The sequence below is a fragment of the Lepidochelys kempii genome, chromosome 1 (genome assembly GCF_965140285.1).
Source record: "Lepidochelys kempii isolate rLepKem1 chromosome 1, rLepKem1.hap1, whole genome shotgun sequence".
Lineage (NCBI taxonomy): Eukaryota > Metazoa > Chordata > Testudines > Cheloniidae > Lepidochelys > Lepidochelys kempii.
In genome coordinates, this window is record NC_136380.1 from 207,726,947 (window position 1) to 207,745,029 (window position 18,083).

At 43.1% G+C, this 18,083-nt stretch overlaps 1 protein-coding gene across 9 annotated transcripts in view; it reads right to left on the reverse strand.

The window, feature by feature from the left end:
* SPICE1 (spindle and centriole associated protein 1) overlaps nt 1-18,083 on the reverse strand; it is a 57,496-nt gene that overhangs the window by 23,297 nt on the left and 16,116 nt on the right. For 5 of the 9 annotated variants that reach the window (XM_073310001.2, XM_073309992.2, XM_073309983.2 and 2 more), the window contains exons 9-16: nt 16,101-16,366; nt 10,223-10,354; nt 9,255-9,390; nt 6,106-6,330; nt 4,195-4,661; nt 3,162-3,333; nt 2,010-2,112; nt 1,128-1,215 (exon numbers count right to left, since the gene is read on the reverse strand). In XM_073310001.2, coding sequence (XP_073166102.2) covers nt 1,128-1,215; nt 2,010-2,112; nt 3,162-3,333; nt 4,195-4,661; nt 6,106-6,330; nt 9,255-9,390; nt 10,223-10,354; nt 16,101-16,366 — 1,589 coding nt within the window. The remainder of the gene's footprint in view (nt 1-1,127; nt 1,216-2,009; nt 2,113-3,161; nt 3,334-4,194; nt 4,662-6,105; nt 6,331-9,254; nt 9,391-10,222; nt 10,355-16,100; nt 16,367-18,083) is intronic. The other 4 variants (XM_073310008.2, XM_073310049.2, XM_073310039.2 and 1 more) reach the window with 2 other exon arrangements.

Below are 18,083 nucleotides of genomic sequence, written 5' to 3' on the forward strand. Positions count from 1 at the left end.
GAAGGAAATCTCACCCTCAGCAGGATGCTGGAAATCTAGATTGACCATTTTTCTTTAAGTTTGGAAAAAAATTTAACATTCGTTAAATGAGAGTTACTGACAGCACGAGACTAATGCCATGGACAGGCCAAGTAGGTTCTGTGCAAGCTTGCCAGCCTCCCAACCCCGCCTATGGCTCTTACAAATGTATCTCAATCTTTACTTGAAACCCTGTTTGCTTTTTCAGTCAATGGTTGTTTCTAGTCAGACTAAAAAGAAAAGGAGTACTTGTGGCACCTTAGAGACTAACAAATTTATTAGAGCATAAGCTTTTGTGAGCTACAGCTCACTTCACATCGGATGCATCCGATGAAGTGAGCTGTAGCTCACGAAAGCTTATGCTCTAATAAATTTGTTAGTCTCTAAGGTGCCACAAGTACTCCTTTTCTTTTTATGGATACAGACTAACACGGCTGCTAATCTGAAATCTAGTCAGACTGTCATAGGTACCAAATTCTGTGGTGGTTGGATAATGTGCACAAATGTCCACTGGGAGAATACAGTCCTAGCATTACAGGAGAACCTCAGAGTTACGAACATGTCAGGAATGGAGGATGTTTGTAACTCTGAACAAGCTATGGTCGTTCTTTCAAAAGTTTACAGCTGAACATTGACTAATACAGCTTTGAAACTTTACTAAAAAAAAATAAAGGGAAAGCAGCATTTTTCTTCTGCACAGTAGTTTACATTTAAAACAGTACTGTACTTGCTTTTCTTTGTTTCCGCTGCTGCCTGATTGCGTACTTCCAGTTCCAAATGAGGTGTGTGGTTGACTGGTCAGTTCATAACTCTGAGGTTCTACTGTACTTCATTTGTATCTTGTATGCTTTAACGCAAGCCTCTAGAGGCAAGTGACTAGTTACATTAACACACTGCAAAAGTGTCCCCTGCATGCTGCCCCGATTCGGATTTCTGTTCTTAATCAGAGTAGCTTTTTACCTCAGTTGATTTACTCTGGACTGAACTGGTATAAACAGAGCAGAATCCACCCCAGTATGTGTCTAGAATCCTCAATACATATGTAGAACACAGCAGTGAAAGCCCATAGCTGAAGAGAATGCTAACATGCAGCCTTATTTAAGTCTTACCTTTGTCCTCTGATTGACAGGTGTCAATTTCATACTTCCCGAAGTGGTACTTAATGGAGAACAAGTCTTGCTAGAGGCACCCGTAGATCTATACGCATGTGAGGTGAGGTGGAAAAGAGAAGGAGGAAGCGAACACTAATACAAGATCAGAGACATGTGTCTGGTATCTACATCAACAGCCTCCAACAAACCACTTAAATCTTTGTCACAAGCAGCACTGTTATGCCAACTGCAAGTATTGAAAAGTTACTGAAATGGAAACATCCTCCTTTGTTATAATGAGGGGGGAAATCTTCATCTCTAACCCAAACAACTAAATTCCAGGGTTTTTTGTTTTTAAAGTATTACCCAATTTCGTTGTCACAAGAGTTTCACTGCCCACTCTTACACCACACTGCCTGCTTGCCATATTAATTCCTCGGGGTTGGTCTACACTACAGAGCTAGGCTGTGAAAAATTTCATGCCCTGTGCAATGTATTAAGTTAAACTAAGCCCCAGTGCAGGCACTACGAGGTCAATGGAAGATTTTTTCCATTGACGTAGCTACCACCTCTTGCAGAGGTGGATTTCCTACAGTGACAGAAGAACCCCTTCAGTCGCTATAGTAGGTAAGAGTTAACAAGCTACACCTGCCACAAAGAGTCAGCAGGGATCAGTCAGTCAATCTCCCAAGAGGATTCCAACACTTGCTAACAGGGTGAGCTCAACAGAAGACACTTGCTACCCTGTTACAGTCCATTTCCCATCTCTACAGATTAAACTGTAATGAAACCATAGAATGCCAATCATACCTGGGAGAATATGGTAATTTAACACAGTAGGAAAAACTCTCCCACCATTTGTTTGTCACCCACTCAAACAATCTAATTAGTTGGTTTTACCTTCTTACACTGGCCCCACTCACAGGGGAAGGAGTATCTCCTTTGGAGTGGTCCATAGTTTCTGCCACTGGAACAGACACCTCAATTGTCCTCTTTTCATTTTCTAGAGAGTAAGGGAATATTGCTCAATTCTGGTGAAGGTGCAGTAACCCCTCCATGCATGAATTATTTAGTATCTTTCATTTCTGTCTGTTTTATGTTTTTACTTCTCCATTTTCTTAGTTTACTATTTGTATTAATATTGCAATGGCACTGATAGACTAATCAGGGATCAGGATCCCATTGTGCTAGGCACTGTTCCCCCCCCACACACACCCTTTGAGTTCTAGCCTTTATGGTTTTTCAGTGGTTTGTTACCTAATGGCCTTTTCCCCTTCCTCAGTTTGCTTGCCATTTCACTTCAAGAAAGGATTAAGTTGTCCTAAGTCTACAGGACAGTTTAAAAAAAAAAAAAAAGCATGGTAGCTAATCCATGGAGCTTGAACTAGCAGGGAAGAATAAATTCTGCACTGACTATTCTCTAGTGTGCCATACAGTTTAATCATCTCAGAGGATCCTGCAGGTCCTCAGCAAGGAACCAGACCTAAGGGGAGAGACATCTCAAAAGGCAGATAGCCCTGGGACACGACTAAGAATCAGATGACCAAATTACTGAGTGGGATTTTTAATGAGAAATTTGAAATAAAATATGGGACTTTTCACTCAGAGAAGCTCTGCAAAAAGGAGGCCTCGTCAAGCTGCTTCCCACTGTGGAAGCAGAACGAGGGGAGGGGAGGCATTCCCTTGCTGCCCATGACTGACAAGTCTAGTTCTGCGCCCAAACTGTAAGCAGGCTAACAAACTCATTGTAGTGGCTCTATGGACATTAGCATGATGAAGAGTGAATACAGCAGGCAATGACACAACTGCAGCAATTAATTACAAATAAAAGTAACTTTAGGAAAATGTTAGCTGATGTATTTTTACCTGTCTTAATGAAATTTAGTTGCTGTAAACAAGGAGAGCCTACACCACATGACCAGGCAGCTTTCAGTGGATTGTCAGCAAGTGCACTGTTGACCACACTGTTTGGGAATTGCTGATTTAGTCAACTGAAGGTAGTAGGTACAAAGGTAAATACCTTACTGTAGAGAAAAAAAAGGAACTACATACCAGTCCAATTTATGGGGGGAGGTAAAATAGGCGATACTGGTGGAGAGATAGGGTTGACAGTGGCCAATTTTTGCTGGTCTATCAGCTGTAGCAGTTTACCACGGGCTTCTGCACTTTGGCGGTTCAGCTCTGTTATTCGTTCCTCCAAGCTCTTTGATACTTCTGGCAAAGTCTAACACAAATCATTACAAACAAAATAAATTTGGAAGTTTCAAACTTATATAAATGAGAGAGAGAGAGAGAGAGAGAGAGAGAGAGAGAGAGAAACCACACACACAGAGTACAAACTGAGGGTAATATGACCATTCTGATGTACTACAGTTCTATACCCGCTTCATACAGCTGTAAATAACTAGACACTGTGTAAGACAATGGAGAATTAAGCCCTTAGGCTACAGTTACACAAGGAAAATTAGGACCCCTAGTTCACCAGCAATGCAGCTCCACTGATGGTAACACGAGTCAAGGCTGTAGTGGAGGCAGGCTTCAGGTGTGTGTGTTCTCTATTGCTACTCAAAGCAGTGGCCTGTCTACACTAACCAGCAGTGCAGCTCAGTTCCAGGTCCCAATTTTCCTAGTGTAAACAAAGGCTTCTCTTTCCCACAGACATTAAGGCTAAGCCAATCTGGCTTACATGCAACAAGAGAGTAAGGCTTTTTAAGTCTGCCATGCATCCTTCACTCGCCAGCACGCAGACAGCATTGACTTCCACCTTCCAAAAGGCTGCTTGCATTGTTATCATGGCCTCACATGAGGAACTGCAGTTGCAATCTCCAGTTAAAGGAAAATTGGAAGATGAGGGAGTCAAGCTAGCTCAAAGACAGGATGAGGTTTTAAAAAAAAAAAAGAGAGAGAGAGAGAGACCTCCCCACACACAAACAAGTTCTTTTACTCGCCCCCTTACAGTGCCAGAGAGAGAGACCCAAACCTGATACCCCAAAAAAAAAAAAAAAAAAAAAAATCAATACTTTGTGGGAAATGGAGATGGGGGGATGAAGGACAACCCAATCTTTACCTTCTCTTACGTTCTTACCTGTCCCTGCATGGCTGATCCTAAACTAGTGTTCATATTTTGCATTGTAATTGGCTGATGGAGGCCATCCCCTGCCTCTTGAGAGCGATCTCTGAATTTGCTCAGCTGAGCTTTGATAACAGAGTTCTGCAGTGTCAGCTCAGCTATCTGTCCTAACAGATCATTGCTTTGAGTGTGCTCCTCAGGTGCACTGGGCTTCTGCTCCTCCCCAGAGCCAGCAATGGCCCATCTGTCCATTGGGGACAAGGTGCTTCTCCCTTGCTGACCATCTGACAGTAAAGAACTCTCCAAGTCTTTGTGTATGGGAGGAATTCGCCACCTCTGGGTGAGGAGACGATTCTCTTCATTTGTGTTCTGAGTTCCTGCAGAGGAAGGTGAGCGCTTTTGCCAGTTTGGCTCTCTCTCAGTGGTTTCCATAGATGGAGAGATGTGGGATGCAGGATATGTTTGAACTGTCTTCTTCAATGCTACAGACAAAGAGTAAAGGAACAGTAAACAAGCGGTCTTCAACATGGGGAGTGACTGTGCAGTACTAACCTAATGGAGCTAAGTCACAGAGAAGGGCTTGAACTGTAACACTCAACCAAGGATGGGGACGTGGATAGTTTTCTATTCAGGGTACATCATTGGCTCATGTTCCCCAAAAGAGGTCACTGCAAGTATTTTAACAATTACAATAGAACCGCAGAGTTACAAGCACCAGAGTTATGAACTGACCGGTAGAACCAGAAGTACGCAATCAGGCAGCAGCAGAGACAATCCCCTGCCCCCCAAACAACAAAAAACAAATACAGTACAGTACTGTGTTAAATGTAAGCTATTAAAAATGAAGGGAAAGTTTAAAAAAAGATTTGACAAGATAAGGAAATTGTTTCTGTGCTTGTTTTTTAAATTAAGATGGTTAAAAGCAGCATTTTTCTTCTGCATTTCAAAGCTGTATTAAGTCAATGTTCAGTAGTAAACTTTTGAAAGAACCACCATAATAGTTTGTTCAGAGTTATGAACAACTTCCATTTCTGAGACATTTGTAACTCTGAGGTTCTACTGTACTTGGATTTAAAGCTAGCAGAGGGGAATGGGCTGAAGAGCCAAGGAAGAGAGGAGCTGAACTTTTCAGTTTGCAATATCAGTTGGAAACTTTGAAATAAACATTTATTTTGTGGCTGAGTAAGTCCTCCATTTTATAAAGATTGATCGCTAGTTATTTTCTGCTTTGTTACAGCCCAGAATCAACATCAGAGGAAATATGCAAAATGCTGAAAATAGCGCATGTGAGTTACCCGCTGCTAAGCCAGCGCAGTTTGTCTTTTCCCAAATTACAGCATTTGAGTACAGAGCGACTTCTCTCAGAATTTGGAAGTAAATCTGTAGTTTAGGAGTTAACGTTTTTTAAAACAGGTTTAAGAAATTTAACATCTAATGACAGACCATTTATCACCCCTAATAACAATATAGTGCAAACTCTTCAGACTTCCGATATGGTTAAAAACTTACTGAAACCTTGTACATAGGGCTACATTTAAAAATTATTTTTGGAGGATTAATAGTCATTTTATTTCTGTCATGCTTTGTAACTGAAAGTTTACTCGTCAGCAGGGGCTGCAGAAATTGAGAGTCAGCAGTCGACAGAAAGACAAGCAAACAGGAGAGGGCAGAAACAGCTCCAGCTGCAGAGGCAAGAGACCTGGTTTCTGATGCCAGGCAGCTTCTAATGGTGCCAGGCACCTAGTTGCCCCAACTGAACTTGCATAGAAGGGCTGCCTCCAAAAAAAACAAGTGGGCAAGGCCAAATCCTGGTGGAAGTTCATTCAACAAAGAATTACTATTTGAAAGAGGGAGCACAATATATTTGACACCATATGTGAAGGATAATGATCTCATTCTGTCCAAAGACACAGATCACCATCTCACCATTCTGAAAAGGAGGGAATTCCTGGATACTCTTCTGTCTAGGTGGAGATAACAATACAGCTGGCTGGAACACATGAGCTGGCAAACTGCTGCCTGCCACTACAGCATCTGGGGGACTTGACCACTGATGAAGTTTCACAGGCAGCTCCTCCTGTGAGGATACAAGTGTGTTTTCCCTTCTGAAAAGATTGGTCCTGGGCACAGTAGAGTATAATACAGGCTTCTCTGAAGACGACAGACAAGGCAAGAATTGGGGGCATTAGAAACAAAATATTTTAGTACATGAGCAATAGAAAAATAAATTCCTATCAAGATAGGTCCTGCATTCAGACAACCGAAAACATGGTGGAGGGGGGGAGAGGAGAAGAGGGGGAATTTACCTAATAGTATTTTACCTTTGATGAAGAGCACACTCTGAAAGGATACAAAACCTTAATATACCCAACGTAACCTTCTTTCTGTATTTCTGAAATTGCTTTCCATCTCCAAGATGGAAATTAAACTTCAGTGATCAGATTGTAGAACACCCCATAAGAGACTGTCACCAAGCATGCGACTCGTCAGTTGTTCAGAATGCACACGAATATGCATTTGACGCTTCATTGTAAAGTGGGCTGGTTGACAGAAATTTAGCTGTTACCACTCTATTTCCAATCATTCTGTGTCGTATACCCTCCTTTTAAATCCACTCTCTAACTAGCATGCACACAGCCATCTAAACCAGGGCTACCATTCTCATCTAACTGCTTGCCTATGACTGGTTTGTGTACACGTCGCCATCTGCTTTGGACATGCCAGGGAAGCACAAAATGAAAAACATGACTGCATTGTTACAGTTGGTTGTGAGATCATACTTAGTTGGAGTACACGCACACACACACCCCCACTCCCCTTAGCCCCCATTTGTGTGACCTTATATCTGGATTTCCCCTTAACAGCTTTGTTCAGGGCATTAATGCCTGAAAGGGAAAACCGTAGGAGGGATAAAGCAGGACATGGCTGATCACAGAACTGAATGGCTGCATAACAGCGCTCTTAAAGGTAAAGAGTCAAAAGGGAACTGGTCTGTCAGAGGCATTGCGTACAGTTTGTAGCAGATGTTACTAACTAATGTCAGATTATGGGGAATCTACTGCTCAGAATCACTGTTCCTCAGTAACCTTAACAAGGAATGAGAAAATCCTTCTTTATGTTTTCCCCAAGTAGAAGTATCCTTCCAGAGCTTCTTTCCTATGTGTGGAGCCCTGTGTGGATACAAAATTTGTATCTGCATGCGATCTGTGATTCGCAAACATGGTCCACGGATATAAAATGGATATACACCGATTTGCAGGGCTTTACCCATGTGTCATTTGCCTTCTCAGCACCAGCTCCTCCAACTGACTCATATGAGGCAGTTGGCTTCCCTGATCATCAAATACCTGCTGAAGTAACTAATGAGTTAGCCTCCTCTACTACTGCATCAGTGTCTGAACCATCCAGAGAGGAGTCAGAAGGGAACAAGAACTCTCCTTCGTCAGGAGGTACAGAAAGAAACATGCTTTGAAGCTTTGACTCTTTTGAAAGAGTATTTTTGGAAGACATCCCAAAGAGGACAGAGCATTTGGAGGGATTACTTGTGTTCAAAGAAGGGGAGCTTTGCTCTGAAACCTCTGGAGTTACAGCAGGAGCAGCTATAAGGGCTCTTCCTGAACAGAATCCTCATAGAAAGAGTAAGGAATGGGCCATTAATTGTAATAGAAATGTTTGTGGTATAACCACATGTACAGCATAGGTCCATGGTTGGTTACATGACTGATCCTCACAGTCCAGATCGAGGCTTGGAGCTGCCAGTGAGGTGAAAGAGGGGATGTTAGAGAGCTTATTGCTTCATTCTCCCACTTCCCTGGTCCTTCTCGCATGAACAGAGAGCAACAATACCCGAAGTCCGAAGGTGCAAACAATTCAATGTTTATTGGGGTGAACTTCCAGCAAGCTTAAATCCAAGTTCCTTTTTCCTTATTTTCGAATCCCAACTTACTTCCTGTTTGCCCCTAATTTATATAGTAATATTCTTAGCTATACCTTAACCAATCATTCTACTGAAATTTAACTAACCAATCCTAACACACTGTAACATGATTAGCTAACCAATTATATCCCACCACCTTAATTAGTTTACACCCAGCAAAATTAATTATACAGCAGACAATCACAGAACCAGACAGAGACCATGCCAATAAACAATAGCAAAGTGGGAACTATAATGACAAAACAATACAGAAGTGAGGATTTCACAACTACATCTATAAAGACATAAGGGTTTCCCAGCTGTGTCTATTGATAAGTGAGTTCTTACCAGACAGAAAACTATCAACCTAAATTTCCTTTTACATCTTCTAGGCACTTCCCTTTCTCTGGAGGTGACAGGCATTATCAGGACAGGAGTGTATTCTTAACAGCTCAATAGCACCTCCTTTCAATGTGACTAGTTTGGAATGGGAGGATGTGACCAGTTGCTTCCCAGCTTATGGCTGCCTCTGTTGCTTAGCCAAAGGCCTTAGCCTAAGAACAGGGCCTCAGACTGTCACAGTAAGAGAAGGACCTTACACTGGCAGACAGTGATTTTGATTCTTTCTTTTATACCTCTAATTAGCCAAGTGATAAGAATACACCTAAATTCTTAAAGTACAGGCCTTTGCAGACAGGCCTGAATATCTATATCTTAACAGGGGACCAACCAGAACTGTATAGAAGAGAATATTAAATAAACAAACGAGGACAAGATGCCTGTAAAATCCAAAGGTTAGCAGCCGTGTCTCAGGGCAGAGCGTATGAGATAAGAGCTGTTTACTGTGGCACAGAAGCAGACAACAGTTCCCAGGTTTATATGGGATGTACCTAAAAGACTCAAAGAGGATCCATCAATCAGCCTCGGACTAGATGATTGTGTATGACAATTTACTGCCAAGCATGATAGTTACTATCTGACATAGTCCCACTGAATTCAATGAGATTACAACAGGTGTCTGCTGGGTCAAGTTCTGGTTTGTGTCAATGATTTCTTGGCAACTATTCCATACTGTCATAGGAGTTGCTTGGAGCTGAGGGCGTTTTCCAAAGTGTCACCTAGGATTCTAAAGTTACTAATGTGCTGAAACGACACCTACCTTGACTGTTGACTGGAACTCCAAAATCTGTTGGACTTCGCCCTCTGTTAGGATCTGTTATAGGAAGGCTTTTGAATGTCTGAGTGAGTGAAATCAACTGTTCATCTGTTACCACCATATATTGCTGAAGCCTTTTCTAAGGGAGGGGAAAAAAAACCACATAAACAGAGATCTGTGTTCTAGGGACAAAAATTAGACAGATGTATTATTCCTCTGTTTCCCCACTTAGTGCCAAAGCTTTAATCTGACCCCAGTGAGGTGCCACAAAAAGGCATCTCTGCACTTGTCTCCCCTATTTCTCTCTCCTCTTTTTCCTTCCTGACTAGCCTCATCTTTTATTGATTATCCCCCGAATGCTCCCCATCCTCCTCTTCCTTCTCCAGGTTGCTTTCTCTTATGGCTGCAACTTCCATCCTAATTCACAACAGCTGCAGAGTGACACGGTGAAACTAATAAGACCTCAAGTCAGTTCCACTTCACTGCCCCTCTAGTATTAATATTGTGAAAGCAAAGAGGCAAAGTTTTAAGCATGTAGACTGCACAGTGGGTGTCCATTAAAGTAAGGCTAAGCTGTACTAAAAGCTTCTATTAAAGTTTAAAAGGATTTTCTCAAAAAATGTTTCTCATTACTCCTTTTAATGGATAGGAATTTGGAGCTTGTTGAAGCGAGGAGAATATACCACTACTTAGAATGAGGCACAGAGGGTTGGCATTACACTTCCACAAACCCCTCTATCACAACGCCCCCGCTATTACGTTCCTCGTCTCTTTAACTATCATATTTTCAATGCCGATTTGTAGCGCCGTCCCTTGCTGATAAAGTCCTTTGCCCCCTATGCTGCTCTGCCAATGCATGTCAACTCAGACACATCACTCTAGAGATAAAGAGCCTGCTTAAATCTTTCACTGCATTAGTTCCTGCCTTGGGCTTCATAGGGTGTCAAAGGAAAGGCTCAACATCTTTGTACCTGTATGGCAACATTTTCTTCTCTGACCAGAAGGATTTCAGTTGTCAGAGCATCAATCAGTGCTCTGTGTTCATTCAGCACCCCCTCAAGCTGCTGCCTCATCGCTGCTTCCTGACGCAGCTGTATCTCACTCTGGGGGGTGGGGGATGAAAAACACAATCAATCATCAATAGAGGTTCATGTTTACAAGAGGGAGTAACTCCAAACCTTGCTATCAAGTTAACATAGAAATACAGCTTTTGCTACCAGCTTTAAGGTGATGTCAGTGTTACCATTGCAATCCTGTTTTATTGCACATACAAACTGATACTCTGCTTGATTTGTGTTATTGTCCCTTTCCCACTCTCCCATGATGGCACAGGAGTAGGGAAGACCTTTCAAACTCCTATGCTTCTTTCTTCGCAGCCTTTACGAAAGAGACATAACCCGCTCTTGGTGAAGCACTCTCATTCTACTCAGACTTCAACTCCATACTATAGGATTACACACATAAGACAATGTAGTTAAGGGTGCTGGACAGTGCTCTGTGCTGCTCATGTGTGGCTTGATCTTCCTGGCCATTCTGGTGAAGAGAGGTCAGACCAATTGAAGGAGAAGGCATCTGTTCTCCAGTATTGTTTCTACCAGGGCTGGGAGCAGAAGAGATCAGATTTTTTCCCCCCTTGTTGGAGGCAAAACAGGTCTATTTAGAAAATGCCCTTTTAGAGGGACATTAAACAGAGGATGTTGTTGTTCAGATCCCACTCCCCTGAGATCGACAGTTTGTAAATTGCTCTTATCCTTTAACATAAGATAATGCAATGGAGAGACATTTCCTCTCTGTCCAGGGAGAATTCTAGATGCTTCCTCTCACCGGCAATGAGGAGCTGAGAGTCCTGCCTTGCCTGCTGACGTAGACCACTGCCATCTTGTCGTCAGTGGTGGTCAAGAGAGGGGAGAGGTGTTTCAGGACTTTAGTGATGGCACTGATCTCCAGCCAGCTGATGCGCCTCCTGGATTCTGCTGAAGATCATTTGCCCAGCTATAAGTGTGACAGCATGAAGGCTGATACAGGGGTCAATGATCCTTGTCACTGCTGGATCTGAAAGAGGTTTTCCTTGAGTTTTGTATATTATGCTACCACTGTAGGGACACCAGCATTGATGACATGAGATACAGAGGACTACACGTGGAATCCTCACTGTGATTTCCCATGGAGAAAATGAGAGCCTGGAGAGGTCGTGTGTGGAGAAAGATCCACTGGACTGTGACTGTGCTAGACACATCAGATCAAGCAGATAGAGTGCTCCTCCAAGTGGTTATCTGTGAGTTATGAACAAGACGATCTACATCCTTTATTCTGAGGATGCACAATCGGGCCCCCAAATGCTGGAGATCCTGAGAAGTGTTGGGGAGCTCTTTTCCAGGTTAAAGACAAAAGCTGCACCTCTGCAGAGCTTGAATTACCCAACTGAGCATCTCAGATGGCTTCTGCTGGCACTCAGACTCAATGAGAATGTCACCTGTATAGTAGTAAATGTAAATCCTCTCCTCCCTCAGGGAGGTAATCAGGGCTATCAAAATCTTGGAGAAAAGCTGTGAGGCCAAAGAGGGGAACAAAAGGATGATCATGTATTGGAAATTATAATTGTCCAGAGTGAAGCACAGATACTGACAGGCAGATGTAAGAGGACATGCTGGTATATCTCCTTTAAGCCTATGGAACACAGGTAAACCACTTTCTGAATCTCTTAAAACTAGGAAGGATAGGTTTTCTAGCCTGACTTGGATGCACCAGACTGTTTGATTGGTTTAGGTATGGACAGAGCCAGGACTGAGCAGAACAATTCCATACTTTTGGGGAACTCAAACCAGTCTGAAATAAGAGCTCTGGGCCCTAGTGGTGTTGGGGGACAGGGTCAGTGACTGCAGCCAAAAATGTGCCTCTTAGTCTTATGTGCTTTGTTTATGGTGTGCCAGGAGAGGAAGGCTTTTGAAGTGGAGGTAGGGCATACACAGCACAAACCAGTATTGTGGTGTGTCAATGCTCTAATTTTTTTTTGTCCAATGGATCTTTGTAGGCAATAGCATTCACAGGATGAGTGGCTTTGTTTTTTATATATATATATATATATATATATATATATATATATATATATATATATATATATATATATATATATGTAAAAGCAGTACGAAGATTTTAGAATTCACTTCAGGACATGACCAAATTTATTCCACTTTTCTTTAGGGATTTTATACAGTTTGGCATAGATCTCAGCAGTAGAGGGTCCCCCCCTTTTCACAGAGCTATTCTGCATTTATTGCCTCCTCCAGAGAGAGTTTAGTGTTCGAAATGCAGTGTCTCTTGCTTTTATATTTAGAGGGAACCTTAGCAAAGGCTTCAAGAGACCAGAGTTTCCCTTCCTGTATTACTTATTTTAAGGATAATGTACCAATATCCTATCAGAAGTTCTGGATTCTGAGTCTATATCTCCAGGACAGGAGCCAGAGGAGAATTCACTCTCCACAGAGGAAGAGGAAATAACCTCTCTGGAGGCTCCAAGACCTCTTGGAATGCTCTTTTTCTAGGATGTGTGGCCCATCCCTTGGCAACTCCTCGCTGGCTGAACGGGGAGGGAGGTTAGCTAGGTAAATAAGCCAGGGCTGCAGAGTCCTTCCAAGCATAACCCCCATAATAGCTTTAAGGAGAAGACAGTGGACTGTGATAGTCTCATACAGGCAGCATCTCAGTAAGGAACAAGGGTCTCTGGGTGCACAAGCACCACCACCAAGGGGACAGTCCCAAGGGTTACCAGTATCAAATATGGTATGGCTGTATTTGGCTTAGCCACTGCAAAAAGAGCAGGAGACAGCCCCACAAGTCACACAGCTCTGGCTGTATCCCTTTCAATCACGGTTTGACTGCATGGCCCACAGACCATATCTATGGGCTGGACATCACTCAACTCTCTCAAGACCTGAATGGAGACTCACTTCCAATGATGACAGTGACAGATTGTCAGGAATCAATTTCAGCCCAACTTCAGCCCTGCTTGGTCAACAATATTTTTCAACTAGGGTGAGGGACCAGCCTCTGCTGTTTGTGATGCAACCTCATCTGTGCCTCGGACACAGGGGTATAACCTACCCAAATCTTCGCAGTTCAGGCCTAGGTCCAGTGCTCCCAATGAGGGGAGCACAGCACAAGGAAGCAACACAACAGAAAGGAGGACTGTCATCCAAACGCAAGGGTCTAAAAAACCCTGTGCTCAGAGCAGAGCGGTTCACTGTGAAACAAGCAGCAGCTAGGTGCTGTGATGTAGTTCCCAGGCACTTGTGGAGGAACCAGGAAGGGATGGAGATCTTTAGCATATAACTAATTCCAAAGCCCACATACCTAAGACAGATAGACAAAAACCAACTGATTGTGAACAAAAACATTTAAACACCCAATATTCTGAATATACATTTAATTTTTATAGTTTTAGAAAGTGTTCTAAGTGGACTACATCTCTCATTGAAGTAAATGGGAGACCTCCTGCATTTCAGTTCAGTGAACTCCTGCCCGTTTATTAGAGAGAGCATAGTTTCTGAATTAATAATTTTACCTTTTTTAAATTGCACACAATCCTAACAAAACTATTACAGATATTGAGATTGCAAAGTAAATGACTTGGAAGTTAGGAAATGTCTAAGTTAAGGTAAAAAGAAAAGGACTACTTGTGGCACCTTAGAGACTAACCAATTTATTCCTCAGGAAGTCAGTGGTGTCTCGAAGGTAGCTGGGAGTGCTGGTAGCGTAGGGCCTGAGGAGGGGTGTGTGCCTGGAACCCCGACCTGGAATATTCTATCTACTACCCAAGATCCATAAACCTGGAAATCCTGGGCGCCCCATCATCTCAGGCATTGGCACCCTGACAGCAGGATTGTCTGGCTATGTAGACTCCCTCCTCAGGCCCTACGCTACCAGCACTCCCAGCTACCTTCGAGACACCACTGACTTCCTGAGGAAACTTCAATCCATCGGTGATCTTCCTGATAACACCATCCTGGCCACTATGGATGTAGAAGCCCTCTACACCAACATTCCACACAAAGATGGACTACAAGCCGTCAAGAACACTATCCCCGATAATGTCACGGCTAACCTGGTGGCTGAACTTTGTGACTTTGTCCTTACCCATAACTATTTCACATTTGGGGACAATGTATACCTTCAGATTAGCGGCACTGCTATGGGTACCCACATGGCCCCACAGTATGCCAACATTTTTATGGCTGATTTAGAACAACGCTTCCTCAGCTCTCGTCCCCTAAAGCCCCTACTCTACTTGCGCTATATTGATGACATCTTCATCATCTGGACCCATGGAAAAGAAGCCCTTGAGGAATTCCACCATGATTTCAACAATTTCCATCCCACCACCACCCTCAGCCTGGTCCAGTCCACACAAGAGATCCACTTCCTGGACACTACAGTGCTAATAAACAATAGTCACATAAACACCACCCTATACCGGAAACCTACTGACCGCTATTCCTACCTGCATGCCTCCAGCTTTCACCCTGACCACACCACACGATCCATCGTCTACAGCCAAGCTCTGCGATACAACCGCATTTGCTCCAACCCCTCAGACAGAGACAAACACCTACAAGATCTCTGTCAAGCTTTCTTACAACTACAATACCCACCTGCAGAAGTAAAGAAACAGATTGATAGAGCCAGAAGAGTTTCCAGAAGTTACCTACTACAGGACAGGCCTAACAAAGAAAATAACAGAACGCCACTAGCTGTCACCTTCAGCCCCCAACTAAAACCCCTCCAACGCATTATTAAGGATCTACAACCTATCCTAAAGGATGACCCAACACTCTCACAAATCTTGGGAGACAGGCCAGTCCTTGCCTACAGACAGCCCCGCAACCTGAAGCAAATACTCACCAACAACCACATACCACACAACAGAACCACTAACCCAGGAACTTATCCTTGCAACAAAGCCCGTTGCCAATTGTGCCCACATATCTATTCAGGGGACACCATCACAGGGCCTAATAACATCAGCCACACTATCAGAGGCTCGTTCACCTGCACATCCACCGATGTGATATATGCCATCATGTGCCAGCAATGCCCCTCTGCCATGTACATTGGTCAAACTGGACAGTCTCTACGTAAAAGAATAAATGGACACAAATCAGATGTCAAGAATTATAACATTCATAAACCAGTCGGAGAACACGTCAATCTCTCTGATCACGCAATCACAGACATGAAGGTCACTATCTTAAAACAAAAAAACTTCAAATCCAGACTCCAGCGAGAAACTGCTGAATTGGAATTCATTTGCAAATTGGATACTATTAATTTAGGCTTAAATAGAGACTGGGAGTGGCTAAGTCATTATGCAAGGCAGCCTATTTCCTCTTGTTTTTTCCTACCCCTTCCCCCCCAGATGTTCTGGTTAAACTTGGAGAGTGGTCAGTTTGGATGGGCTATCACCAGCAGGAGAGTGAATTTGTGTGGGGGGGGTGGAGGGTGAGAAAACCTGGATTTGTGCTGGAAATGGCCCAGCCTGATGATCACTTTAGATAAGCTATTACCAGCAGGACAGTGGGGTGGGAGGAGGTATTGTTTCATATTCTCTGTGTATATATAAAGTCTGCTGCAGTTTCCACGGTATGCATCTGATGAAGTGAGCTGTAGCTCACGAAAGCTCATGCTCAAATAAATTGGTTAGTCTGTAAGGTGCCACAAGTACTCCTTTTCTTTTTGCGAATACAGACTAACACGGCTGTTACTCTGAAACCTAAGTTAAGGTAGTAAATTAATCTATAATCTTTGTGCTTATTCATTCTAGCTACAGGAGCAGTTCACATAACATCTACTCACCTCCTTGAGGTAGCGCATCAGACGACAGAGTGTGTTCACCAGTGACATGGTGAACCCTGTGAGGCCATGACCGTTTTGCATTCTCTGTACTTCACGGCCTGTCCATCGCTCATATTCCTCCATTTCATGCTCCACTTCATGTATCATGTGATTCAGGACATCCAAGCTAGATTTATTGCCACTTGGGAGTTCGAAGGAAACTGCATTAGCAAGAGAATCATTTCTTCTCTGTTTGGAAGCCATCTGTGCAGTTTGATTTCTTTTCACTGAAAGAGAGACAGAGACATAAAAAAATACTTTAAATTCCAACTGTGAGTTTAACAATGTTTGTGATTCCAATAAAAAAAACAGACTAATTTTTGTTGAAATAAGCCACGGGAGAAGTACTCTGTTCCAGCACTATAATGGACAAAGGAACATCAAAGATGGATGCATCCTAGTCATTCAGATTAATACAGTTTGTTTCTAAATCCTCAGAAACTGGACTTAACTCTGAGGACCACCCTACTGACTTTCAAGGAGGCAGAGACCACACCTGGTTTACACATATGGTAAATGAACATCAAAATAAAGGCACCAACTCCAGCATTTGTTTATACTTTTATCTTCCTTGGCAGACAATTCAAAACTATTTGTGGGTGAACTCCAACAACCATGGAAATATTCAGCTGATCAATAGCCTTCAGCCCACAAGTACAGGGAAGGACAAATGTACATTGAATTTCTCCTCCTTCAGGCCTCACTTTGGGAACCCCTGGTCTAAATTTCTGCAGAACCAACACTGTGTAGAAGAGTTGACTCTTCTACAAAACCCTAAGTATTCAATACATAGATTTCAGAGTAACAGCCGTGTTAGTCTGTATTCGCAAAAAGAAAAGGAGTACTTGTGGCACCTTAGAGACTAACCAATTTATTAGAGCATAAGCTTTCGTGAGCTACAGCTCACTTCATCAGATGCATATCGTGGAAACTGCAGCAGACTTTATATATACACAGAGAATATGAAACAATACCTCCTCCCACCCCACTGTCCTGCTGGTAATAGCTTATCTAAAGTGATCATCAGGTGGGCCATTTCCAGCACAAATCCAGGTTTTCTCACCCTCCACCCCCCCCACACAAATTCACTCTCCTGCTGGCGATAGCCCATCCAAAGTGACAACTCTTTACACAATGTGCATGACAATCAAGTTGGGCTATTTCCTGCACAAATCCAGGTTCTCTCACATCCCCCCCACCCCCATACACACACAAACTCACTCTCCTGCTGGTAATAGCTCATCCAAACTGACCACTCTTCAAGTTTAAATCCAAGTTAAACCAGAACATCTGGGGGGGGGGGGGGGTAGGAAAAAACAAGAGGAAACAGGCTACCTTGCATAATGACTTAGCCACTCCCAGTCTCTATTTAAGCCTAAATTAATAGTATCCAATTTGCAAATGAATTCCAATTCAGCAAATTGGATACTATTAATTTAGGCTTAAATAGAGACTGGGAGTGGCTAAGTCATTATGCAAGGTAGCCTGTTTCCTCTTGTTTTTTCCTACCCCCTCCCCCAGATGTTCTGGTTTAACTTGGATTTAAACTTGAAGAGTGGTCAGTTTGGATGAGCTATTACCAGCAGGAGAGTGAGTTTGTGTGTGTATGGGGGTGGGGGGGATGTGAGAGAACCTGGATTTGTGCAGGAAATAGCCCAACTTGATTGTCATGCACATTGTGTAAAGAGTTGTCACTTTGGATGGGCTATCGCCAGCAGGAGAGTGAATTTGTGTGGGGGGGTGGAGGGTGAGAAAACCTGGATTTGTGCTGGAAATGGCCCACCTGATGATCACTTTAGATAAGCTATTACCAGCAGGACAGTGGGGTGGGAGGAGGTATTGTTTCATATTCTCTGTGTATATATAAAGCCTGCTGCAGTTTCCACGATATGCATCTGAGGAAGTGAGCTGTAGCTCACGAAAGCTTATGCTCTAATAAATTGG